At 43.9% G+C, this 27245-nt stretch overlaps 2 protein-coding genes and 1 long non-coding RNA gene across 23 annotated transcripts in view; 2 read left to right on the forward strand and 1 right to left on the reverse strand.

The window, feature by feature from the left end:
* Positions 1-22761, reverse strand: part of LOC135306453 (uncharacterized) — a 34060-nt gene extending 11299 nt beyond the window's left edge. Inside the window, exons 1-6 of one of the 12 annotated variants that reach the window (XR_010367270.1) lie at positions 22510-22761; positions 9080-10243; positions 6457-8173; positions 6258-6346; positions 4211-4314; positions 3005-3133 (exon numbers count right to left, since the gene is read on the reverse strand). This is a non-coding gene — a long non-coding RNA (uncharacterized LOC135306453). Of the gene's footprint in view, positions 1-3004; positions 3134-4210; positions 4315-6257; positions 6347-6456; positions 8620-9079; positions 10244-22509 lie in introns of those variants that run through there. The other 11 variants (XR_010367278.1, XR_010367275.1, XR_010367277.1 and 8 more) reach the window with 11 other exon arrangements.
* Positions 108-22902, forward strand: LOC135306452 (dual specificity protein phosphatase 13B-like). Of its 8 annotated transcripts, none has more exons than XM_064430416.1 (5): positions 108-247; positions 6330-6358; positions 19884-20079; positions 21205-21425; positions 22535-22902. In XM_064430416.1, exons 3-5 carry the CDS (start codon positions 19913-19915, stop codon positions 22759-22761), a joined length of 615 nt encoding a protein of 204 aa, XP_064286486.1. In that variant the 5' UTR covers positions 108-247; positions 6330-6358; positions 19884-19912; the 3' UTR covers positions 22762-22902. The 8 variants fall into 8 exon arrangements, with proteins under 8 accessions (XP_064286486.1, XP_064286487.1, XP_064286488.1 ...); XM_064430414.1 differs by lacking the exons at positions 108-247; positions 6330-6358 and adding exons at positions 9163-9301; positions 9773-9854; XM_064430417.1 differs by lacking the exons at positions 108-247; positions 6330-6358 and adding an exon at positions 8779-8880.
* Positions 22903-24917: 2015 nt separating this feature from the next.
* The window catches only part of DUSP13B (dual specificity phosphatase 13B), a 39513-nt gene continuing 37185 nt past the window's right edge, over positions 24918-27245 (forward strand). For all 3 annotated transcript variants that reach the window (XM_064430469.1, XM_064430472.1, XM_064430471.1), the window contains exon 1: positions 24918-25512. The gene's annotated coding sequence lies outside the window, so the exon portion shown is untranslated. The remainder of the gene's footprint in view (positions 25513-27245) is intronic.

Here is a 27245-nt window from a genome sequence, read left to right on the forward strand (position 1 = left end):
GAGCCTGCTTCAGCAAAACCCTCCCCTGTGCATCCCACAGCAGCGGCTTCCAGCAGGCCCTCCCTCCTCTGCCTGACTCTGCATCAGGCCTCCAAAGGGCTCAGCACCTGAAGACAGACCCTGTCAGCCCAGGAATGCTCTGAGCCTGGCACTCCCTCTGCCCACGAACTGCCAGATATTTTGGACAGCTGCAAGTGGAATTAAATCACGTGGGTGAAGAGTGGCCTAATCTCTACATAGGCAATATGTAAGTGTTATTTGAGGCTGAGCTGTTCTGAAGGGCTGGGGAATACAGTGCTCATTAACATATGCTGTCCAACTTTATATAGTTAGCATTTGTAAACTTCATTGCCTTAAAATAGACAAGATTAGCACAGAAGAAAACATAAGGACTATCCATTAAAGAAAGAACCTACTGCACAGAAAAACAATTTAAAAAAGAATTAGACTCTTTTTATTGCTTTGTATTAATTTATAATTGTGCAGCATACAGATTTTATAAATGCTACAGCATTTACCATACAAAGCACAAGACAGGCTCATGATCCTGAGCAGCCTTAAGACTGAACAATAATTGGTTTTTTACCTTTTCTGGTGTAATTTTAACTAGAATGGAAATTTTCACATTAAAAAGTATTCTGATTTTGGCTGTTTATATGACAACTTGATTTGCAGTTGAAATTTTGACAAATCTACAGATATTCTGAATGACAGCAGACTTCACTATTTCTGAAAACTGTGCAGATGGGTATTTCACTCTGAAGCATAGAGAAAGCATGCAATCATCTTCACTCAACATGCCTAGTGCCCAGTGTTATGCCAAAACAAGGGTTTTTTCACCATCATCAGGTTGCAAACTTGTTGAAATACCTAGAAATTACAATAATTCCTACAGGAGAGAAAGAGGGGATACTAAAAACCCTACTGATTGCCTACTGATTACAGCTGAAGTGGCCATTATTTTAGCTATGAAACAGCAACACCCAAAATGAGCTGGGGAAATAATCTGCATTTACAAAACTTGGTTGTAGAGATTGCTGCCTGCTTCCTGATGTCCCTGCGCTTGCAGGCAGGAGCGTGGCAGCCGGCAGGTGGCCCTGTGCCCTGCGGGTGGGGACAGCCAGCAGCACGGGGCCCTGGCCGGAGCCTGTGCTAAGGCAGAAGCCACAAAGTTGTGCAGCGCTTCGCTGAACTCCTGCCTTGGCCAGGAGAGTGCGAAACCGACCCTTGACTTTCTGGTTAAACCTTGTAACTACACTTGGAAATTAACTCTTTTACTTACTAGAGCCATGTGCAGAAATAAGGATTTGTAAAATTGAGCCTGACAGGTAGTACAGGCAAAGATTTAAGACAAACATCACTGGAATTGTGTTCTCTTAACGGCAACATTTGATTTTAGACAGCCTTTTACGTGCATTTTCAAGACCTCCTTTTAATCCTGTGAATATACATGTTCCAAACTACTCTTGAATGTTTCTTTCTATCACATTCTGTCTTGTAGGGGGAAAGAAATGGCAGAGAATAAAATGAAAAAAATATATAGATCACAACAGTGTGTATGTGTAGTAAGGAAAAGATGAAAGTTGAGAACATTCAGCTAACAAATGAAAATGTAAACAGGTTTCTTTTTTCATGGAACAGCTGATCACTAATATCAACTTAAATATGAGTTACAGACTGCAAAGAGTGAAACTGGAAGTTGATCAAGTACTATAGATGGAATTTTCTTTATTGTGCCAACAATAAGACAATAAGGAACAACACCTGAGAGTAAAGGTTCATGGGCTCTTAATAAGATAGAAATGGGGAATGGAGAGAGTATGTGCTTTTAGGGCCCAGCCCTGTACTCAGTGAAGTTAATAAACAGTGGATGTTTCTGTTACTGAGCAAACCCATGCCAGCCTCAGGACTTGTGCCAGAGCTAAAATAACCCAGAACAGTACCATATATTGTCACTTCTTGTTTCTTTGGAACCATATATATGCAGTTTCTGAGCAGCTACTTGGAAATCAAAGATCAATCTAGAATTAATGCTGTATTTTATAAGAAATATTTTTCTGTATGCCTTTATCAGAAATCTGATGTTCAGCATCTTTAAAGAAGTTAAATATATCATAAAATAAAGTAGGGATGGCTGACTTAACATGATGGCTTTCATCCTGGAGGACTTTGAAGTTGTCAACAAACTGATTATTAAATATTTGTCTGGCTATCATCCATTGCTGATATGCAAGGCCAAGGCCAAGACCCTTTGGGTTTAAAGGTACAATGTTTTCCAAAGTTCCATATAATAAGCAGCTGAGGGCACATATCCTGCAGAAGTCAAACTTCATGCTGATCTTAAGCAGGCAGGTTTATTAACTGGAGTTTAACCGGATCAGCAAGTCTAATATCACTTCAGCAAAGAAACATTGTACAGTTACAAGCTATGCTAAAACCTCAGTGAGTTCAACATACATATTTCAAATCCAGTTCTAGAAGGACCTGAGCTACCTCCTGAGGTGAATTTTTGTGGGGTGTTTGGGCCAGCAGTACTCAATGTGGCTGTAGCCAACTGAAGTCAGTAAAACTTGTTAAAGTTATTTCTTTTCAGAAGTTAAATAATTTGGAATTCTGCATTTCCAGATGTGAGTATATTCAGAAATTGCAACCTTTTACCATTCTTCTACTACCTTACTTCTTCTTACACCTCTCAAAGGGGAAAAATGTCTCAGAGTGTGGTGGGCACTGACAGATGGGCACTAGAGACAGGATTACATTACAAGGCAACAAGATAACTTGAGCTACTTGTAATCATGAGCTTTCATAGTGGACACAATCGACTTTGACCATGTTGCACATTTCTGTACATTGTGTGTGCATTAACAAGGGCAAATGGTGAGTCCCTGTCCCAATGGTAAACTGCTGCTCTTACACAGCACTCGCATTAAGCAATCACAAATTACTTTAGCAGCATTAACTAAATGTCACTCAACCACTCAGGTAAGCCTAATTATCCACTTACAGACATTGTCTTCATTGGCACGTGGGAAAACAGCAGGATCCTGAGAGATTAGGAGTGACCAACAAAACCATATCCCCATCAGTGGCAAGGATCACACATGGTGTACTAGTAATCATTGGAATGTATCTTCTGTCACAGGAGAGAAAAAAGAAAGCAATTATAAAAGGGAAGACAGTTTTGAGCTCTCAGTCAGAAATCACCATTTTTTAATTGTATTTTCCTGTACTGATTTGTCAGAATACACCAAAAAAACCCCTAAAAATAGTTACTTTCTCATTTGAGAAATAGCCAAAAGCTGCAAAGAGCTATTGCAGAGACATGCCAGTTGGCCATTTACAAAGCCTCATGCCATGTGTTTTCCTCTGTTTCTGGACTCAGATCTCTAGTAACAAAAAGCAGTTCTTGATTTATGAAAGGGCTGTATGTAATACCCTGGAGGCTACTTTATCTCAGCTGCTGTAAATTGGATCTCTCAGAGATGAGATGAGATGCGAGTGAGGCAGAAGCACAAACTTATGCAATCTGTGACTGTAGCACTATTCCATGCAGCCTGGAACAGCACTATATGTATTCCTTTCTGTTTTGAAAAGAAAAATCTTTATTTGCTGTATTCTTAGAAAAAACAGATCTGCTTCCTTTATGCTGGTTTACCTTACAATATTCTGCCACTTTCCTCTAGGCAATGCTAACCAAAGAATTACCCAGTTATGAGCAATTTCATCAAGGATTTACATACTGAACTGAGATACAGTATGCACCTATATAAACTCTAAACTCCTATGAAATTAAAAGAACACAAAGTGACAAGGAGAAATGTCAGACAAACAATCTGAATATGAGATAAAAATGAAAGGAACATGACCTAAAGCTTTGGCATCAAATCTATTTTTCTTCTCTGTTTAGTGTATAGAATGTTTCTGAATTTTGCATGCTCCTGTCATTCCTCAATCAGTTGGTTAAATGAAGGCAGCAAATATGCTAGGTACTCCTCTGGGGTATATTTCTAATTTGCTGTCCATTCTGCTCATTAAAACTCTTAAAAATCAACTCCAAGAGAAAGTAGGCCCCTGTTTAAAATTAAAGCTTTTAAGTATATCCCTGAACACAAAAAGATGCTAAGCTGTTTTGCTGATTGGGATCAGCAAATGAAAAGAGGAAAATATTGCCCAAGCCCTCCCCTACCCAGATGGGAGACAGTTTTCTCACCCTGGTGACAATAGATGCTCAATGGCTGAGGACTTTCCAGAGGTAACTTTTTCTTGCCATGCCCTCTGCCCAGGTCTGTCTCAGCTTTATGGACCTGCGAATTACTGCAAATACAATAAATTTTCAGCCATAAATTAGACATTTCTTTTGTGCTCAAAATTTCCTGTTCCCACCAAAATTCTTATTACTTGAACATTGCTGTGCCTGTAGCACTAGTGAACATGGAAAGGGATAAGTTATTTACTTTTAATGGAATATTTCATAAAGGAACTGCTCTTTAAAGCCTAATTTGCTGGTTCAGAAGTCAGGTTTCTCCCAGTACCCTGTCTTATGTCAATGTCTCACCAAGGAGAGGGGACTGTAATGAAAAAAATTGAAACTTTTTTTGAACTGTTGAAATGACTACCCAAACTGGCAAGCTAAGCTAGACCACCCTAGGGTAGTTCTCGTCTTAGAGCATTTGTTTGGAAAATAAATTGCAGATTTAGACTGAAGTCCTAAACATGCAGAGGTAAAATACCCGGGGAAAGCTGCTGGTGGCAATTCAGCATCTCAGCAGAATTCCATAGCATTTGCCCAGAGTTCACTTGCCACATGCATGCATTTCTGGAGAGGGTAATGCCGTGCTGCATCAGACCACCAAAGCTGGGGCCACACTATTCCTTGTGGAAACTCCCACCCCAAACCAGCAGTGTAACCCAGGGGTGAGTTTGCCCTCCTAGTTCCAAAAAGAGACGTCTGCCAAGGACAGTATGGCCTAAGAGGCACACATTGCTGGCAGGCTCTCAAGTGTCAAAATAGAACCAGCGCTGCCAGCCACATAGATCCTTGCTTCACAGGCAACACACAGACCAGGAAAACAATCACGTTGTTGGGTGGAAAAAGTGGCTTCCCAGGATTGCTCTGACCATGGTGTGCTTGTGATCAATCCACATTGGCAAGTATCATCTTTCCACGTGTGTTTCACCTCCCGCAGTGCCTGCGGCGAGCAGCCCGGGCAGGCTGATGCATGCTTGTTATTGCCGGCGTAAATATCTCTGCCTTGTGCTATTGTGGCACAAAGCAGCTGGACCATTTGAAAATCATTTAAAAAGCACTATAAAATTAGGGCTCCAGTGCTCTTATTTTATGGCTTTCATGAGCAGCCATTGCCTAGAGAGAAATTATCCTCTTTATTTTCAAGGCTAAAGGTTCTTTTAACATTCATCAAAATCAAAGTGCACCCTTGGTAACACGTTGAGCTGTTACTTATTTAGTACAGACTCTTTACTTTCTGCATAATATCACATTTGAGATTTCAGTTCTTCATGTACAACTCATTTCATTGTGTCTGCTGTTGTTTTCACCAAGTGAATTTGCACAGTTTCAAGACAGACTGGATGATACCCTGAACCCTGAAACATATTCTTTCCATAATTCCTTTTTTTTTTTTTTTAATGGTTAGAACAACAGCCTGGAGTGTTTTTGTTTCTGATTATTCTACTAAAATGGCCAATTACCTCTTAAGCAATGGATTTGCACAGACCAACTAAGCACTGTAAGTGAAAGATTTTCAAGGGCAGAAATAATACTTAGGTGCATTGAAGGAGTGTAGGGGGATGCCCCCAATGAGAGAGGGACAAACTAGCCTTTGTCCCCCAAAAAAGGAAGAAAGCCCAGAAGTTTCTCCCAACGATCAGGTGAAAAGCCACCTTATAGGACCCCAGAGACTTCACTAAAACCTTAGGGTCACCTAATTGGATGAGAGCCAAAAGATCCCGCCTGGGCCATCAGGTAGAAAAAGAGAAGACAAAAAAACTGCGAGGCTTTTGTGAAGGTGTTTTACCAGGAGCAGACCTCTGTACCTGGATCGGATTTTCTGTTTATTGTTTTCCTTTTATTAAACAGTTTGGTTTCCAACACTGCAGCAGAAGCCATCCTGCTCATTATTTGCCTCCAAAGGTAATAGCTGAGCTATCCTTTGGGTGTATTAAGTTTTCTTTTAAAGGCTCATAAAACCCTGGCCCGACGAAACAAAACTTAATAGTGCATAACCTGATAGACTCACTTTGAAACATCTCTTCCCCGTGTAAAAATCTGTTTTTGATAATTTTCTTTTTTTCCATTCTTGTTTTCACAGACGGTTTCTTGACCAAACTGAGGAAAACGGTGAGTGAACCAAAGCAGCATGAAAAAATGCAAACAGTACAAAGGGAAAGCCATTGTTTTTAGAAAAAAAGAAGCACAGCTGTATCAACCATACTTACAGATCAGATCTGAAAGGCTTAGGAAGAGACACTGCATGAAAGCATCCATCAGCCACAGAGGTGGCAAGTGGGGAATGGTAAGGCCTTGCACATGCTCTGTGCTGCAGCTCAAGAAAACCACTGTGTGCCCCTCTGTTGTTTAACCTGCCTCACGTTTCTGTAAGAGACTGGTCACCTTATTACCCAGACATCAAATACAGACTGAAGATAAACATTTACAAAGTCACAACCTTAGCTCTGTTCTCATGATTCCCTCTTTGGCCAGGATTTTGTCTTTATGTTCTCTGGGGACAGCAGGCTCATTCCCATGCCAAAAGGCAGCACTCTCAGATCCCTGCAAGGAGGGTGGTTGGTGCTGATAGATCCCGCTGTGAAAGCGTGTGCAGCCACACAGAGCAGCTGTAAAGTCAGGATGCACCATCCTGCCTGGAGGAGATGTAACCAGGCAGAAGGCAAGGCTACCTGTGTGCAAGGGGAGCTCTGTCACCATGCCAGCACCTCTAAGAGCAGAGGGACTTTGAGTTTTTAATGACAGAGATTTTGCCTGTTGTCACCCATTCTGTGATCCATCATGGGAATGGTTAAGCTAATAGAGGGATGAGATGAAGTTACTTGGTAATCACTATTATATATGACCCTAGAAAGGCAGAAAATGGGACAGGCATGACAGACATCTTTATGGAAGAAGGAGGTGGGACAGACATCGAGTAAGTCAGGATAAGAAAAGCACCTCAGCTCTGTGACACATTTTTCTGTTCCAACAGTCAGCAGCCACCTTCCTGTGCCTGACAGTCTCAGAAACAAAGAGAAAGGCCCAATTAAGCTCATGGAGCTATGGGCCCTTCCATTTTGAATCAGATTAGATCTTTTGGGTTAAGACTGACCCATCCAGTCTCAGCCCTTGCTTGTGGCAATTGTGAAAAGTGGCAGGAGAAGAGCAGAGGTCAGTGTAGCCCTCCCAAGACCAGATCCAGCACCACGAGTGAGATTATGTCACCTGTGCTTGGGGTTCCTCCCTTTGGAGCTGGCATGCACATGTGTTTGTTCTCTCTCAGGCATACACACCCTGATCAACAGAACAAAAATTAAAAACTCAGATAGAGTTTTTACCTGGTAGAATAAAATAGAAAATCCCTTAACCCAGTAGAATAGAAAATCCCTTCTATCCAGTGGTTTCAAATTCCTGGACAGCCTTTGCTTTGTGGTGAATTGTTTCTCAGTATTGCTTTCTTTACAAAAGATAACAAACTGACACTTGCAGTCAATGCTTTAGTGCTGAAAGGGGAGAATTTTCCTTTCAAGCACTGAAGGGGAGCAGTTGTCTACAGAGTGTTTTTTTCCCCATACACACATATCTACTAACACCTCAATCTGTAAAGTCTTGCTCACCTCACATCCAGAGCAGGATTAAGCATATCCTGGAGCTGTTCTGACCTAGTTGATCAGTTGCTGAAAGCCTGGCAAAAGGACCCAGGTTGTAGTGTGTCCTGCATGAGCTAAATTCAAAGTAATTTTGTGCTCAGTTTAAACTATTTATTTCAAGGAAGGCTTGATCTACCTTTAAATAGCAGGTGGGACTCCATAACTCAGAGGTGGGCAGCCAAAGGGGAAAGAAGGCTCCTGGATGCTGGCAGTGTTGTTGTGGTATTGTCAGCAGCTGCAGACCTTCCATCACTTGTTTTCCTCACAAAATGAAGCTGCTAACTGCAGAACCAAGCTGAGACCAATGTAATTTTACAAAAAGAAGCAATACAAGAAAGAATATCTTTAAAACCCAAGTAGGATCAGAATCTGGAAAGGTGTGAAGGCACTAGGATCTGTTTTAGCATCATATCATGGGAAAAGGGTGTTCCTGCCCAGGTGATGGGCACCCATATTACCAGTTCTTTTTCCCTCACCATCTCAACAGTTGAAAGCTACTTTAAGCATTTTGCTTTTGCTTCTTGACTCTTGATGCCTTGTCATTCTCCTCCATGTTGTCACTGTGAAATCAATCTTGGTCCATGGTGACAAATGCATTGGCAGCCTGGGAGGCAGATTCTAGATGTTTGGTGCGCATGTTATAGAATTCAGTATTTAGTAATGAGTAGTGTGGACACAGCATTCATAAGACAGGTGGAAAAAGAGTCAATGCAGGTTGGACCTGAAGGGCTGGCTAGTTATTCATTCTCCATCAGGCCAGAGCAGAGTCTAGAGAAAGCCTGCTTAAGAAACAGGACAGCTGTGTATCCTCCAGCTTTTGGCTTCCAACAGATTGGCTACTTCTTAAGCCTTTTTTAATTACTACAGACTGAAAAGAAGAACTGGTCCTAGCACAAAAGTCCTTAATTGCCCTCACACACCCAACAAGCACCTTGCCTCCATCAGATCCAAGGAGGGGTGAAGGCTGTGGGGGAAAAAAAGAAAAGGAGGAGTGAAGGCTGGGTGAGAAAGGGAGATGAATGGATAGCTGAGGAGCAGGCTGGATGGGTGAGGAGGAAGGCTGGATGGTGAGGAACATGCTGGGTAGGTGAGGAGGAAGGCTGGGTAGTGAGGAGGCTCAGGCTGGTGCTCAAGGAGGCTCTGGGGAGGCCACTGCCACAGGGCAGCACAGCTGCCATGACCATAAGCTTTGTCCCCTCACCAGACAAACTGCAAAGGCACTGATGAACGTCCTCCCTGCCTCAGTGAGGGGAGGCCAGGCCGGGTCAGGCCAGGCCAGGCCAGGCCACGCCAGGCCAGGCCATGCTGCGAGCAGTGGTGTGGCAGGGCCAGGGCCAGGGCCGGGACCCACAGGGTCTGCACAGTGCTACCATTCACAATTAACTTCTTCCAGTTAATGAGCTCCTGGTGCACAATGATCTTTGTGAGTTTTCCACAGCTTTCTTTTATCTGTTAGAAGAATGGAGGGGAGCCACCACACTGGCTGCTGAGGAGGAATGCCTCTTTATAACTCAAAACTCCCAGCCAGTCTGGTTGTACTTTCCAAACCAATTTCTGTTCTTGTAGAGGGTTTATTTCCTTTAAGAAAAGTATTTGAAGTGAAAGCAGCTGGGGAGAGAGCATGAACAGCACAGACTCCTCCCTTGCAGCCCCCTTCCAAAGCCCCAGCAGCTCCAGTGGCACCCATTGCATTGAGGGGCCAGTTTTCCCAGGAGAACAGGCAGGAGGTTTGACCCCACTGGTTTGACCCCAGTCCCCAGCCCAGCAACCCAGTGCCACATCCTGTTGGCACCCAGGTGTGCCCTCCTGCCCAGCTGCTGTCCCTCGTGTCTCCCACTGTTCCCAAAAGCCACAGCAGTGTCCTCTAGCTGGGCTCTTTTTCTACTATGGCTAGAGGAACAGGGAATGGGGAAGATAACACATTTGGAAGAAGACAGCATAAAAGACTAAAATAATCACCCTGCTTTTTACTTTAGGTGAGTGCATTATATCTTGGACTGGTTTGTATGACAGATTTTGCCAGCAGAACAAAACCAGGCCAAACTGCACAGTGTACAGGAAAAAATGAGCACTGTCACAGGCTTTTCTTATACACAAAACCTGCATAGGAAAGGATACAGTGTAGATCTTTTGAGGTGTACACCCAGGTCAATACCAATCTAATTAATTAAGTATACTTCCCATTTTTCTTCCATCCAGTGCAGTTTCTTGTAAGTTCTCTCTTTAAATGCCGGTCAGGAGTGTATTCCGTTCTGCGATGCCCATCGCTGTGTATTTTTAAATTCTCCAACATTGTTTTTTCCTGCCATCTTGTGGCAGCAGGAAAAATCACAGCGTTTCACTAGTCGCAGCGCTGCCCGCTGACCTGAGACAAGAGTTGTTAATAAAAGAGAATAATAATAATAATAATCTAGAATTAGATTAGTTGGCATAACTGCAAAAAAATACAGCCCCTCTTGCATATTTAAAAGCTTGAGTAATTTTTCCAGCTCCACTAGTAGCAGGGGTTCTTTGGTGATCCCAGAGCAAAGTGTTTGTTTTGTAGACCTTTGTGTTTTCTGCTGTCTATAAAGAGCAAAGGAGAGTTGCATAACAGGTGAGACTTAATCATGTTATGACAAGACTTCACCAAGTGAACCCTAAATATTTTGAAAAGGCTCCTTTTTGCAGTGTTGTTCTCAGGTTTTCATAGCTCCTTAACAAAGCCATCTTTGTTTCCTATCAAACTGTAGGAACATCTTGTCTGACAGGCATGTAAAGCTTTTCCTTTTACTGCAACCACTGTTGCTGTCTGGTCTCTCAATGTAAACACCACAAAACCTGCCCAAACATCCTGCATTATTTGCCTAATTCTAAACCAAACATTTTCATTATTTTGTTAAAAATGCATGTAAGATTTATATAAGATGCAATCTAGGTTCCTAGGTTTTTCCCCCTTTTCTGCTATTGCACAGAGCATTTTTGAAAATGAATACTTGTGATCCCAACTGTCCTGCCTGCCACAATAGCTCTTCCCACACAGATGAGGTGAAGATATGAAAATTATATATGATAATTTTTAAAAATTCAAAAAGAAAAAAACGCCAGTATTTTCCCTTAAAATAAATGCAAAATTCAGAATCAGTAAGAAAAACTAGTCACTACTTACTAAAAAAATTTCCAGCCTGCAAAGAGAGTGTAAATAAAAGCTCTTCAAAGCTTTGTTCATTTTCACTAGCACCCGCAAAAATGACTGCTTGGATTCCAGGCACTGGAGGGAAAGGATGTTAGTGCTATTTATAGCTCACAGGTGACTCCCATTGCCATTGTACCTGAGAATGTCGCAGTCCTTAACGCATTCCTGCTAGCAGCCACTTTCTCAGGCAGAGGACAGCCTTCCCAAGGCTGTGCTGGAGGCACGGAGGGTTGCTCTGGGAAAATGGACTGTTCTGTTTGCGGTGTGTTCCCAAGCTGTCTGTGTAAACCACCTGCAGCAGGCACAACCTCCAGCAAGGACACGCTCCTTCCTTCTAGCTCTGCTCAACTCTCCCTCTTGGGGGGCCCTGAGGCTGCTGCTTTGCTGGAGGCTCTTCTCCCCTCCATCACCCTACCTACCAGCCTTGCCATGCACCTACAGTCCACTCCAAGGGCATGGAACAGAATCAGAAAAACAACAGCATAAAACCTGGCTAAATATAGTGAAACCTAGCAATAAAGTGAAAACACTCTCCAAAAACTTGCTGGGACAAAACAACCCTTGCTCCTGCCCTGCCTGACCAACCACAAGGCTTGCACAGCCTCAGTCTCACCATGTTGCCTGCTTCTCACAGAGATATTGCAGCAGGGCCAGGCAGGGAAATTCCTTCCCAGTGACCGTGGGACTGGGAGTTCCAGGGAGCAGCCGCACATCCCCACTGCCCTTGACCCCTCATCCCTCACAGCCTGGAGAGGCACTTGCTTTGCCCACAGTCCCTGATGAGGCAGTTCCTACTTCACTCTGATTTACCTGGCACCCTGGTACCAGGGAGTTGCAATAGAAAAAGCACTCACTTGTATTCCTTCAAATTTAAGGTAAGAAATTAGGAGCAAATGCTCATTAGATACATAATCAAAAGTTGCAAGAGACAGGAAACCTGAGTTCTATGTCTTTATATCTCCTTTTAGTTATTCTCATGTGCTCATCAGTGGTCAATTCCTTTGTGACATACAATCACTCTTCTTAAAAGATTACTTAATCAAAATCAAATAATGATTTTAAAGTCAGCAGCTGAAAAAAAAAATAAAAGAAAAAACATTCCACTCTGCCCCAACAGAGCTGAGAATGTCACTGGAAAGCTCTATGATATGCTTGAAAAACTCAAGTGCCAAAATAGATCTTCTACTGCAGAGTTTTGAAGTTTGCTCTGGATTTCACAGCAAAGAATTTGTACAGCTTTGTCAGCCTTAGAAAAAGCTGCCTTTTTTGTATGTACCCTTACAAGAAAGGCAAAGTAAGGAGAGCACTTCACTGCTTATGTTAAAAGTGCAGGGAGAGACAGCTCAAAGCTACCCCTGTCAAACGACTGAGGAATATCAAAATCCTTTTTTCATGCCTTCAAATATTCTGAAATCTTGCAAACTTGACAGTGTTGTCAATTTTGTATTGACAACAGCAGTCAGATAAAAATCATTTGAGGAGTAAATCAAGGAGAAGGCAAAAAACCCTTTAATCCACAGTCACACAAATCCATACTGCCTGCAGAAATGAAAGTGCTTTGGAGCCCCTTTTAATAGCAATATATTAACATCCTTGTTTGTCTTTTCTGAAGCTTGCAAGACATTATTTCCCCACATCCCTCTCTCAGTCTGGCCTCTTTGACACCGTTTTTATCAGAACTGACCATAACTTACACCTATCGACAGCCTGTGACACCAATGTAGTCTTGGCACAGCACTGGCTGTGGCAGCACTCACTGAACTGTTATCAATATCAAGGTCATTTTGTTTTTCTTGCTCTCACTGCAGCTGCAGCTTCTCTGCCCTCAGGGCATGAGCTGCCCAAGAAAGCTTTCTAAGCTCCTCAGAAGCCACAGCCTCTCTGCTCCATTACTGGTGTTATGTAAGATTAGAGTGAAGTTTCTACTATTAGAAGCAGTTAGCTGCATGGTGATTGTGTGCTCCCCTGATTACAGCCATAGTTATGGCTGCTGGCAGCAGGACCTAAGACTAGACAATTTTAATTCAGGGAGAAGCATTAGCACAGTTGAAATGCATCAAAATAATCAGAAGTTTTGGGGGGCTTGAATTCCTAGCTGTACCCTGGATAGGAATGATCCAGAGGAGAAATAAAGGGGAAAGCATCACCCTAGGCTCGAAGATATCCACAGCCAGTCGGAAATTGTGCTAGGAGCCTGTGGAGGGCAGCGCTGTCTTGCTGGGGATGGTTCATTCCATAGCTTAGAGATGCCAGCTGCTAAGGTAATACTTCTTTTTTTATCTCCTTTGAATCTGAAAGCTGCAGATGTAAAAGCTGGCGTCATGCCACAGCCATGACCTGTCACTGCCAGCAGGACTCCCCATTTTTCCAACCAGTGCCTCCATTTTTAAGCCATCCTTTCCTGCAGCCTTTGCCACTTGCGTGGGCAAGTGCTTCTTCCTAGGCTGCGTGACTCAGATAGGAGGGTTGGGGGAGGCAGGAGGGGGGCAACACAAAGGTTCTCCCCCCTTGGAATGACAAGTTTTGGGAAAATATGTGCAGGTCTATTACATTGCAAAGAAGAGGAAATGCTCTCCAGGAGCGCTTCTGTAAGATAGCACCCTCTTCCCAAAAACTAGCAAGGCACAGATGAAGCTCACCCCACTGAGCTCAGCAAGCTCTGCCCCTGCCGGGGGCTTGCCTTGTCCAAGGACAACAGTGGCTGTGTGACCTGGGATGGGGCTGCTGGGAGGCCTCACTGGGGCACTCTGCCTCACTCAGGGGCCCCTCTGAGCTGGGATGCTTGGGCTCCACCTCCACCTGCATGCCTGTGTCTAGCCATGCACCCCCTTGTCTTCTCACTTCACCTGGGACCTGCCTCACCACCAGGAGCTCTTCTGGCTACCAAAACCCTGTCTGAGGCTGACTCCTCACACCTGCCCTGCCCTGTGATCGCTCCCTCTACTGAAATGGCCTTGTGCATTGCTGCCATCCTCAGGTGGAGGCAGCTCCAGCACCATGGGCGGCCCTACACAGGAACAGGAGGGCTCACAGAGGAAGGAGTCTTTAGCTTTCCAGCCCAGCTCAGGCTCCTTGCAAGCAGAAGTTGGTACCTTCCAGCTCAGTTCAGAGAAGTGAGAGGGCCCCATCATAAATGTACAAGGCCGGATGTGAATGGAGATGTCAGGAGGGAGACCAAGTGTGAAGAGGTGTGAAGACTCAGATTTTCTCCCACCCTGTAAAACATGGTTGCCAGTGTAGGGTGAGGGGCATCTGCAATCTGAGCTGGGCTGGGCTGAGGGGGAAGCCACAGAGGAGGCTTGGAGAGCTGCTCCTGCTCCTTCCTGACACTGCGGTTAAAGGGCGGGCTGATGTTTTCAGAGCTCTCAATCTGGCATCTTTCCCAGGTAGTAAATTCTCTTAAAACCTGAACCAAACAGACCTTTAATTGTACATTCTGCTTTTCTCTTAACTCCAAAATAATGTCAATAACATTTTTACAGTGCTGTGTTGAATATGAACCTGCAAAGAGGCTGAGGGACCGATTCTGCTTTCCATTATTCAGGGGCACTGCCTCTGGTGAGGCAGATCAGAGTTTGAGCATTGAGCTGGAGCAATGAACTTCCACTATTCCCTGCTGTTTGACTGTGGGCAAAATAAAAGGCCATAATATATGATGCAGTCAGCCAAGAAAGCAATATTGCTCTGCCATGTGCACAGTCTACACCAAGACAAGTCCAGGATCTCATTTCTAAATTCCCATAGGTACCTCATTTAAACCATCAGCCATAACCTGCTTCTCATTTTCAATACCACTTGGTATTAGAGCTGCAGTGAACTGCTGGTGAGAGATTCTAATTCCTGCAAACAAGCCCCTGTAGGCTTGCAAGGAAAACAGAGAGTTCCCCTCTCGGTTGCCTGCTAGGTTCCCATCTGGCTGTTTTAACTTTGCTATTGCTTTTAAATGTGCCTGTTTCTGCACACAAAGCTTTCAGCTCTACCTCAAGAGACTCCTGGGTTCTCTTAGCATCAGAGTCTGACCAAAGTGTAGAGACACATACTGGGTCTTCTTAAAAAAAAGGAAGATCATATTTCACGTTACAGTATCTAAAAGATTAATTCCACTAACATGATCATTTCCTTGTGAAACACACGTCTTTCCATCTGGAATTTTCCATCAGGAGGACAAAGAGCCATAGTGTCACACACTACCTGAGAGAAAAGAGCAAGGAGTGTAAAAGACGAGTGCAGAGATGCTTGCTGAGAGAAAAGAGAAGAAAAAACAGAGTAGTCAGCATTTTCAGATGCATCAAGAGGCTGTTTTTAAATTTTTTTCCCTTCCACATGAATTATATTCTGACCCCATGCTTTGGAATTTTGAACCATTTAGTTTGTCAGGTTTTTGATACAGGGAATTTAGGATATTTGGCTGCAGGAGCTTTCTGTATCACATTATTGTTAGGTAGTGTTTGTGCTATTGTAGTATCCACAGGCTCTGCTGTGCCTGAGGCTCTCAATAATCTCATGTAAGAACTTGTTACTGAAAGACACCTGTCCCCATCTGGGCTATCAGCATAACCACAGGCAGAGCTGTGCCAGCCAGGAAGGTGCTAGCAAAAGGGAAGGAGGAAAGATGATTTGGGTCCAACTAATGTCCTGTCAGACTCCTCTTGGGACTCCAGATGTTCATTTAATCTCTCTACAACTCAGTTCCATCTGAGGAGACAAGGGAACAACCATGGCAAAATGGCAGGAGGCCCTGTCACAGAAGTGAAAATTTGGGTTAGGCAGATAGGTGGCTATTCAGTCTGTGTTCATTGTTAGTAAAATAAAACACATTTTTCTCCACCAGGAGCAAGCCATTTCATCTTGTATTAATGTTTTAAAATATTTTATGCAATGCAGGAGAACAAATTGCAAAACAAAGTAACTGAATAGAAAAATGGAAATGGTATTTTTTTTGAACTAACAAAATTATCTATTTCATATCTACAATATTGGAGTGTTTGTGTTTTTACCCCCAAAACTTTGCTGAGTTTTTTCCCACTAGATTATGCAAATGAAATACAAATCTATTAAATGCTTTAGCCAATTCAAGTCACTGGGGGGTTTGTATGGGTTTTTACTTTTCTTTTTTTTTCTTTTTTTTTTGGGGGGGGTTGCCAGAGATGTTTGATAGAAAATGACAATCATTTAGACCATAGAGAAAAGAAGAAAAAAAAAATAAACCAAACCAACAAACCAAAAAACTTTGCAGACTGTAGTATTCAAGCATCTGGACAATACTGGGGAGATACAAAGCTCCACTAGGTTGTTGTAGACAAGGTTCATGACTGAGTCCCTCATGCAAACAGCATGGATGACCCACAGCCTTTCCTGGGTGCTCCCTGCAGCCAGGCAGTGTCACCCACGGCCATCTCCAGCCTGGACCTCCAGGGCAACTCCTGGACCACTGGGGAAACCCAGGCTCCACAGGCCAGACAGGGATCCAAGCTGGCCCTGGCCATTTGGGCTCTACCCCAGTGCTCCAGCTGGGTGGGAAATGATGCAAAATGACAAGACCGTTTTAAAGCTTGTGTGCTACCTTGTGTTTTGTGGATTGCCATTAAAATCTCTGTCTAGCCTCAAAAGTCTCCCACAGGTTGATTTTTTTTTTTGTTTCCATTGTTTTGTTTTTAAGTGGAAAAAAATAGGAAAGAAAGATAGAATTATAAGAGAGGAAAGGAAAGGAAAGGAAAGGAAAGGAAAGGAAAGGAAAGGAAAGGAAAGGAAAGGAAAGGAAAGGAAAGGAAAGGAAAGGAAAGGAAAGGAAAGGAAAGGAAAGGAAAGGAAAGGAAAGGAAAGGAAAGGAAAGGAAAGGAAAGGAAAGGAAAGGAAAGGAAAGGAAAGGAAAGGAAAGGAAAGGAAAGGAAAGGAAAGGAAAGGAAAGGAAAGGAAAGGAAAGGAAAGGAGCTAATGATATGGCTACAATTTAAAAGAAAAGTAATCCTATCCAACTTGCATGGTTTAGATCTCTGCAGAAAATGTTAGTGACCTTGTAAGACAGAAATTTTTCCCTCAGGTACAGGGATTCCTGCCCTCCTGCTATCACTGACTGTTTCCAACTAGAGCAGCTTCTGGGAGCCACCCAGAGGGAGGGAGAAGCTTAGAGAAATGTAATCAGTGGCAGCACTTTTGCTACCTCTGCAGTATCTTAAAGTAGAAGGTGGGGGGAAACCTTCACCAAAGTCCCTGGCCTTCAATTAAAAATTCATATTGCTTTCCTCATTAGTCCAATCATCTGCTATAGCTATTTCCAGGCTTACCCTGAAGGCCCTGCAGAGCAATCCAATTTCAAGGCAGTGCAGCACAGGCGGGAGCTGTGTTCTTGGGAGGAGCTGTGCTTGTGTTGACACAAGGAGCTCACTTGTCTGACATTAGGCGTGTGAATAAAACAATGTTGGCACACCTTTTGGAAAGAGGGTTGCTCTATGAAAGGGAGCTTTTTGCAAAGTATTTCCCTGGCTGCAAAGGCCAGAGTCACATGTGAAGTGTCACTGGCACCAAAATGACTCAATTTTGGGAGAACCTCCTCAAAGTCAGGTCTTGAACAAGTGGCCACACAATCTAATTCTCTGCTTATCATCTCTGAGAGGCTACAATGGAAGTTTAAAGCAGCAGGGTCTAGGAGAAGTGAATGTTTGGTATCCATCTGCTCCACAACTTCTGCCCTTAAGCAGTTGAAGCAACTCAGAGTCAGCTACACTCCTTGAAAATGAGGCTGTGGTCTTATGAATCTCCTGATGTAGAAGCTGTATTGTCTTATTCTTGATTTTCTTTAACTGCTTCAGCTTAACGTTCTGTGTCGGTGAAGTACAAACAGGTCATCATAAAGATGCTGGCAGTAGCTCTTGAGCACAGTGCATGACTTTCACAAGGCAGTAAAACTTGTAGGGCAATGCACACTATCTGTTTCTGTGCTATTCTTCATGCTAATCTGGGCTAGGATTGCACAACATACTCCTTTAACAAAGCTCTTGATCTTATATTATCTGCCCTGAAAAATTCGTAGCTTTCATCTCTATATTTCTCTCTACTTCCCTGCAGTTCTTTTCCTCCATCATTAAAAGTAAAACCAGTCTTCTTTTTTCTATGTCTCCCATCATTTTTATTGTGCTTTTCATACCTTGCTTATTAAGTAGTTACCCTAGGGAGACCTCTTTCTTATTGGAACATACAAAAAGCTATAACTGCACTTAACATTTGTGGGGAGGAGGAGGGAGGAAGGGGCAAAGGAAGCAAATTTAGACTGAGGACTCAGAAATATATGTGTATGTTCAGTAATATGCCTCACATCAACTCCACTTCTTTTTCTGTAAGCAAAAATATATTCTCCCTTGTTTTCTGCTTATTCCTCAAATCAGCTTACACTGTAAAAAATTACATGGACAAAGTTGTTTTAGGAGCAACATCCATATGGCTCCTGCTGCTGTGGGGCAGGGGACAGACCAGATGACTTCTGAAGGCCCCACCTGCGCTTGTTTTCTAAAATTTCTGAGAAAATAAACCCAAACTTTAGATTTAGGCATTCAGGCATTAGAGTGAAAGCTGATGCCATATCAGAATAAATACCATTTACCCTACTTTGGGAAGAGTTCTAGTGTGCCTTTCACATTGATTATGACTCTATTAAGAACAAGCAACCCAATAAAGCCCATGAATAGTTTCAGGGGGCAAGAACAGCAATTCAGGATAATGAGATCCAAGCAGGAGAAATGTTCCTAAAGTCTCAGAGAAGGGATTGCTTGGATATCTTGCTCTTGACTGAGCTTTGCTTCCAGCTGAACCATCTGACCTGGGCTTGCTGGGTCTAAACCAGCAAACAGCATTACAAAAGGGTTGCCCATATTCCACAGCATGATTTGTGAGGGTTCACAGGTCTGTGACCTTAGAGACTTGTGAGGGAGCCCTACATGGGATTCTCAACAGGACAACAATGCCAGAACTTTTAGCTCTATAATTTCAAAAATACTCTTTTTTTCTCACATCCTGGGTAAGTACTCTGCCCCTCAGACAAGAGAAATGGCCCCTCTCTGGAGGGAAGTAGCTATCACATTATTTATACAAAGTGGAACAGCTCCCAGAGGAGAGATTGAGACAGATAGGCACAAGAATACCAGTATAGCTAAGTGTCCAGGGATATTCAATTGAGAGAGAAAAAACTAGTTCAAATCCTCTCAATTTCTCTTTCTGTACATACAGACATATACAATATATATATGTTTATAGATGCATGTGAAAATCCTTTCCTATGTATACATGTACGTATGTGTGTAGGTGTGTTTAAATGCATCACTACAACTTAAATAAAATTGTATGTACACACTGTTTATATGTGTGTACACACACACCATACAAATGGTGCTCACCTACACATCCTAAGATTTTCACCTTGGCCCTAGAAACTTTGTAAGTCAATTAATTGATGCATTCACAAACTTCCAGTTTTGACTAATCAGAATCATGTGTACACAAATACTCTGGTAGCACTTCAACAAAAAGAGAAATATTACCTGTGTCTACAAAGTTCATCCAGTCTGCATTCAGGTGGTGCAGATGTTCTTTACCAATAGCGTTACTTGACAAGAAATTAAATCACATTATCTTATGCTGCTTTCTCAGGGGAGAAATTACCTGTCTGTAGAGTCCTACCCCTGAGCCAGTCCTGCTCTCTCGATGCTTTTAGCAACACCTGCAGGCCCTGCTGCACACACTAGTTCTAATAATGTAATCCTATTTGGAGGGTAATGAACAGGTCTACTTTCTAGGGAATAGTATTTCTGTATGAAAATTTCCTTTCAATTCATTTCAGAAAAGCTGTCTCTGATCCAGCCTGAGTGCATGCAAAGGAGCAGCAAGATGCTTCACACCAGAGACCCTTCATCCCTGACTAGCAACACGTCCTACGAAACACCGGCACTATCAGATCTGCAGCAGCTCCTGTGGCTCAGAGGAGGCTCTGATAATCACGTGGACCAAGTCTGGCCAAATATCTACCTGGGAGATGCGTAAGAACATATGGTCCTATTGTTAAGCTGTTATCAGTCCCTGGGAGGAGGAGGAGGAAAGGGTGTGGTGCTACTGGGGAGCAGCTTTTGGGTCTTCAGGTATGTTTTTGTGATACAGGCTTCCAAAACTGATGATGTAAAGAGCTTGGATGTCAAGAAACACATGACATACAAAATGGTGCCTTACTCATAGCATGTCTGACTTGGTTTTGTATATTCTTTGAGCCACCATAGATTTAGCAGGGTTTAGCAGGTATTTTAGATTTAAGTCCTCAAATAATCTACTGATGAGCCAAATTGATGTCAATTCTGAGATGCATTATGTGGCCTGGAAACTCTGCTCTAAGACAGCAGACAAGAGGCCAATAGCCCTAACACTTAAATAGGGGTAGCAAGACTAAACCCAGAAGGAGGAAGACCCAAATGAATTGTACAATAGTGATCTTGACATTCCAAATCCAAACTTTCTTTCAAAGATGATAAAGCTGAAAATATCAAACATGAATTTTCATGTAAATACCTTATTCTTGTGACCCATAATATTTGTTGCTATTTCCTTCCAATTGGATTATTGCAGATTATCTAGATGATTAGCTCATTTTTCCCAGCTCCTCCTCCTCATGAATATATCAGTTAAGATTCAGAATTTTGTAGAATGCCTATAGTCCTAGTTTATGTTGGGAAGGGGGTTTTACCTAGCTGGTGAACACAATGCATCCACTTCATGTCCAAACCAGGAGCAAGGTGTTGCTGCATCTGTGCGAACTCTCACTCTTGAGACGAGGCACCCTATCAATGACAGATTAGCTCTAATATTTCCTAAACAAATATTTAAGGAAAATCTTGACCACTTCATACAGTAAACTGTGTTCCCAGGGATTATCTGCTGGGAGGCATTTGCTTAACTGACAGTATCCCACTGGTAAGTCTGTGCTCCTGCTGTTCTCCACACCTCCATATCACATTTTTCATGTGCAAAGCACTGTGTACTTGAAATTTGCTCCTCTGTAAGCAGGATGCAGTTCCTGCATCCTTCTGTAGTGGGAGCAGGCACTAACTTTAAACCATGCTATTTTTGCAGAATGTTAGGAGCGTTGCCAATGTGCCCTTCATGTCTTTCAACAGGTGGGCTGCTAGGAGCAAAGCTACACTTCAAAGCCTCAACATTACTCATATCCTTAATGCAGCAGATGGACCATATAGCATCAACACAGGAGCCAACTATTATGCAGATCTGCAAATAGAGTACTATGGAATAGAAGCATTTGATGATCCTTCCTTCGATTTAAGTGTCTTCTTCTATGATGCTGCCAATTTCATAGGGAAGGCCTTAAACTCTTCAGGAGGTAAGAGAGAAGCAAAGGGGAAGAAGCTTTGAGGGGAAATTTCAACGCAAGCCAAATGACTTTTCATTTCAGTAACAGGCACCAACAGAGCTCAGAATCAGCATATGGTTCAAGGGAGCACATACAGAACCACTGAGCAGAGGATGGAGAAGGGTGCCTGTGCCATGTGCTGCAGGGAAGGTGGCTGTGCCAGGTCCCCAGCAGTTGCAGAAGACTGCCTGCCCCCAGCCCAGCATGGTGGAAAGAAGGGCAAGCTCTGGGACTGGAGTGTAGAGGGAAGGACAAAGTTTATGGCACTGCAGATGCTGCCCCATGAGCCCATCCTGTAGGAATCAGTGGGATCTGTGTGCTCCCACACATCCCTCCCACCCATCACACACTGGCAGGGGCTCCAGCTGGGGATCCTGCCCTGTATGCTGCTCCTGCTCCCTGTGGGAGCAGAGGCACTTTGGAGCTGGCTCGAATGCTTCACACGCTCAAGTACTTCACAGAATTGCAGCTTTATTCTGCCTGTCTATTAAGCTAGAGAAGCAGCAGAAGTTAATGAACTAAGTCAAAAACTATGAGCCTGACCTGCAGCCTGCTGAATTTTTGTCAGCAGAGTTTGGATTAGGGCCTAGTTATCATAATTTCCATTTGTTCCAGAGTTTGCTCTGACTCTGACTGGCTGCAGGATCTGCTGCTTTCACTGGAGTGCTTTATTAAATCCTCAGTTATAGCTCACACTGGGCTGCTGAGATACAGCAAATTACAACTCCATTTTTACAGGCAGACTATCCCACAGAGTTTGTGGGACTTGCCAGTGATCACAGTCAGGGCTGGGCCAAATTTTTCTGCCAAATTTTTTTTCCCCCCATAGAAAACTATACTAACAAGTTTAGTCCCAGAAAGCTTCTCCTTCCACAGAAAATTTCAACTATTTCAATCTAGGCCTAAATTAGATGCAGGAGATTACCTGAGAGGTAAATTTCCTGAAAGCAGGAAGATCCACTAATTGTCACCAGTGCTTTCTTAACTTGTCTCTACTAATTTTTTGTCTCCTCCCTTTGTCTTTTTCACTTTAGAAATGGTAAAGCACACTCACCTTGCTGTGCCTTTTGTTTGTGCAGGTAAGGTATTCGTTCACTGTGCCATGGGAGTGAGCCGCTCAGCAACTTTAGTGCTTGCCTTTTTAATGATCCATGAAAACATGACACTTGTGGATGCTCTGAAGACAGTGAGTGCTCACAGAAACATCTGCCCAAATTCGGGGTTCCTCAGCCAGCTCCGGGACTTGGACATTAAACTGAACGAAGAGAGGAAAAGAAGTGGAGCATCTGCTATCAGAGGCCTGTAAGAGAGTATTGCTGAAAGAAAGAGGACAAAATCTTGTTTGATTTGCCTGTATCTCGTATAGATGAACTGCATTTATACATTCAGGACACAAGTTTATGGGACACCAGGACGCATGTTATTAATAAAAGTAGATTTTGCTTGATCTTTCCATTTTGCAAAGCCTTCCTAGATTTATATTTACGATTGGTTGTATACTCTATCCTCCACTCTCCACCTTAAAACATTGCTGTCTGCTAGTTTAAAAGAAAAAAAAAAAAGAAAAAGAAAGAAAAAAAGTGAAAGAGATCAGGTTCCACTTCAGAAATAGCTGTGTTTCAGCAACTAGTGGAGCTCATATCAGTTTATGAAGTGTTAGGCTATTTGAGGTGAAAGATGCCATATTATTTATGCTACAGTAATGCTTAGAAGTTTTCTTATGAACCTTCCCCCCACCCCTTCACTCCCTGTATCTCAGAGGGTTTGTATTTTGAGACTTGAACCTGGCACTGGTTAGTTCTTGCTTTTACAATTGGTGGAGCTCCTGAGTTGGGGTAAGAGGCTGTTTAAAGGCAGAGCAGCTGGGAAACAACATAAGCCATTCTAAGAAATTATTCCAGGTATCTTTACAGGCTTTTCCTTTTGGCTGTTCATCAGAGCTTTTTTTCCTCCATGTAAGTACCTTTCCTTGAGAGGGCATTCAAATATTGTTCATCTTCCATACTAGAAATCATCCAGTAAATGCTGCAGAAAACGCTTCTAAAGAAGAAGTTGGGTTCCCAGCTAAGGTTGGTGCAGGAAAATATTTGACAAAGTTCAAATTTGTCTGGCACTTCAAAATTAAAAACTTGGGATTTTCTTTCTCAAAAATAAAAGGTTATTAACATTGCAACATCATATTCTGTGGCATTTGCTTTTGTGAGGTGGACTGAAGTGAAAACTGAAGACACACAGGAATGGCAAGGGAGGTGTTGACAGGCATCAGGCTTTCATCTTTGTGTCTCTGGGCCACCATAAGAGCACTCAATAGCTACTGTCATCTGATGGATCAGTGCTGCCTGGAAACTATGTGAAGCACATCTGGCTTTTGGTTCCCAGCAGACAAGCATTTGCAGCACAAAGCCAGCTCCAAAGCCAGCTGGGGATGGCAGTCTGTATTCCTAGTACCAAACTCAGGAATGCAGAGGCATGAATACTCCCCACTATGTGAGCTGGCTACTCAAAAACAGCACAGCAGCAAGGGAAAACATTCTTGCCATTTCCAGTATTGTCTACAAGGTTAATTTCTGCCTTCAGGACAGACAACTCAGCACCTTTTATAATGCTCTTAGGTGACACCTACATCTGCTCTGTGGGCCAGACTGTAGGAGACAGAGCACAAAGCAGAGTATTTGGCACTGAGACTCTGACCATCATACCAAGGATGTCTCAGAGGATTTTACTTTGGACTAACCCTGTAGGTTGGACATTACTGAGCAGCAGTAGAGTAGTACTGGAACACTTTGTTTTAGTTCCCTGCATAAGGAAATCTCATGAGCTCTAGGGCTGCTGTGCAAAGGCAACAAAACCTCAGTAGTAAGTAGGAATAGCCAATAAAAGTATGCTTCAGACCCAACCCAAAATTTAATATGCATATTTCCGTTACCAATTAAATCTAACAAAGTGATTCCAACTTACAGAATGAGTCAGGGAAACCCCCCAGTGGATCTGTCTGTAAAGATACCCCCAGTCTCAAGCAGAACCACATTTTCTTATCCTTCTCCCTCTCGGAAGCAGGAACCAACCAGCCATTTTTGGGCTGGAGCAAAGGGCAGAGCTGAGGAGCCAGTGGGGGTACTAGAACAGGGGCACATTAAACATATTTCAAAGGATACAAACTTACCGCGCTTTTAAAACACTGATTGGTACGACTGGAAACCTGGAGCTACCTATGATGGTAAAAACACTGCAAATAGTATTTTATCAAGCAAAGTAACACAGAGAGTGCAACTTCTCAGGTTGCGATGTCTTGCACACGGTTTTCCTCCCAAAGGTGCGCTCCGCATCCCACATCACATCCCATTCCATCCTGCATCCCACCCCGCATCCCACCCGCGGCTCCGGCTGCCGCCGCCAGGTGGCGCGGTCGGTCCGGCGCGGGCGGCGCCCCGGGCCGCTCGGGAGGGTCCCGGGCGGACGCCGGCGGGGCCGCGCCGAGTGCCGGGCGCTGCCACCCGGCCCCGAGCCCCGGACCCGCCTTGGCCGCTCTGTTCCGAATTCGAGTCAAGCCCCGGGGCAGACGATGTGGGGCCTGTGCTCGGGAAGGCGCTCGCCCTGTCTCGCCGCGCCGCCTGGCAGGCTGGGGCACAGCAGGGTCGGACCGGGTGCCCCCCACACGGGCTAAGGCCGGCCCTCCCCTCACGGCTGTCAGCTGGGCTGGGCAGCAGCTGCCCTGCAGGGAGCCGCCGTGGCACCCCCCGCTGGCGGGGCAGCCCTCAGGCCCCGTGTCCCGGCGCCGGCCGCGCCCCCGGCCGGTCAGAGCCGCTGGCACCGCCTGGGCCCGGCGTCCTCCACAGCTCTGCCCCAGCAGCTGCCTCACCCCGCTGCTGCTGCGGGGCCAAACCGGGTAGCGGGATACGGGTTACAATTAACAGAATTAAAAATAGGCTTTGAATAAACTGAACACCCGGAGAGGCTAGAAAGTTGTTGTGCAGGTGGCACGTTAGGAGGAGAGTGAGTGGTATTACTGAAACAAAGGTAATCCAAGACACCTCAGCGCGGGAGCTTCGACTACCAGGCAAGTACCTTTAAGCTTGTTTACAAAGCAACCCCAGTGCGGTCAGACCTGCACCGAGCAGTGTGAGCCCCCCAGAGCCAGCCCCCGGCAGGGCCAGCCCAGAGCAGCGGCTGTGCCCTTGCACTCAGGAACTCCGATATTTGCGAAATTCGAGTTTGCTTTCCAGCTGGACTTACAGGCTGAGGATCTCTCGCTGAAAAGGATGCTAAAAAACCAAGCCCATTTTATTTAAATACCAGTCTGGCTTGTATTTAAATTTCTTACGGATCTGTCTTTAAGATTATAGCCATGAAACACTGGATGTGGGTTTCCTTCCTCTCAGCTGATGTTCACAAGTCGATACTAGGAAAAGAAAGACTGTCCAGCCAGTTACACTGGAGAAAATGTGAAACAGACTATGAATAAAATGCTGTGCAGTTTAAAAACAAAACCTGGGAGAAACAAAATGAAAGAGCAAGGAGTTTGGGGGGGAGGTGTATTTTTTTTTTTTTTTAATACTAACTCTTTATAGTTTGGGCTATTTATGGATTATTTATAACTAGGATCGAATTTTCAGACAGAAATGGGATTTTTAATGTCAGCAGTCTTCCTCAGAATATTTTTATTGAGGAAATATGCTTGTATGGCTGTGGAAGCCATTGTGATGATTGGAGTAAAAGAGTACAGGAGAAGACTGGGTTAAATTAATTCCTGCTAAATACCTACCAGAAGACTTGCTGTCTGTATGGGGAGCTGGAGATAGAATTGTACCAGGGTAAAAAGGATAGTGTGGCTATTTATAGTGCTGCCTTCAACACCATAGGAATTCAAAGGAAAACTCCAACTCAGCACACAGTCCTCTCATCATCTTCTTCTGTCAAGATTAAATGGGGCCTGAGATAATTTCCCCTACAAATCCTTTCTAGGAAGGATCTGTTCCTTTGTGCAACAAGGAGCTACCATGGTACAAATCACTCCAGAGGCCAAGTCCTCCTCACCCAGCCAAATGCCACCACTTTCCTTTTGGTAGCCAGAGGAACAGGAGAAAAAGACCTTTACAATCCTCAGCACTTAAGCAGAAAAGACCAAAATATTTTGCCTGCCATGTGTCATTTCTCCCTGTACTGTCCCCTGCCCTACTTACACCGGGTGCTCTGGGGGAATTGCAGACAAAAGGGCAAATGTAGCTCCAGCACAATCCCAGTGCCAGGCAGCAAAGAGAGGAACAGGAACACACTACTGGCACACTGTCATGGTCATTCATGGTGTCACTTGAGATCTCAAGGCCCTTATCCTGTGTGCCCCTCTTGCCACTGCAGAACCATCCATCTCTGGGGAGCAGTGGGCTCCAGTAGGGGTGTGGGGCACCTATTTGTCAGTAGAAATTAGCTCTGATATTGAGAGTACAAATGAAAGCAGCTTTGGAAAGGGTATTAGCAGAAACCTGCCTGTCATGCTAAAAAGAAGATACACTCCTGGAGTTCCTTAGCTCCACTCTTCTTTTAGCATCATGGTGCCTCAGATCTTTCCTTCTCATCTTCCACCTTCCAGTTTCTTTTTAATAAGAGCTGCTTTTTCATTCTTCACAAAGCACTACGTATTCTGTCTCAATGCTCCTCTTTTGTAATTCTGTTACCAAGCTGTCTGCTAGGTGGGGAGCAGAAGGTGCAGGACTTGGTGCTGCCTTTGAGGTACAGGTAATTATTATGTGCATCTGTTACTGTGGTTGCTGCCTCAACAGGTGGAAAACATGC

This window comes from Passer domesticus, chromosome 8 (genome assembly GCF_036417665.1).
Source record: "Passer domesticus isolate bPasDom1 chromosome 8, bPasDom1.hap1, whole genome shotgun sequence".
Classification (NCBI taxonomy): Eukaryota; Metazoa; Chordata; class Aves; order Passeriformes; family Passeridae; genus Passer; species Passer domesticus.

Coding starts and splice junctions, on each gene's coding strand:
- LOC135306452 (XM_064430410.1), top strand. CDS start 8,922: ATGGGTGAGGAGGAAGGCTGGATGGTGAGGAACATGCTGG. Junction 8,962..19,883: donor GATGGTGAGGAACATGCTGG/GTAGGTGAGGAG, acceptor AATTCATTTCAG/AAAAGCTGTCTCTGATCCAG. Junction 21,426..22,534: donor GGCCTTAAACTCTTCAGGAG/GTAAGAGAGAAG, acceptor TTGTTTGTGCAG/GTAAGGTATTCGTTCACTGT.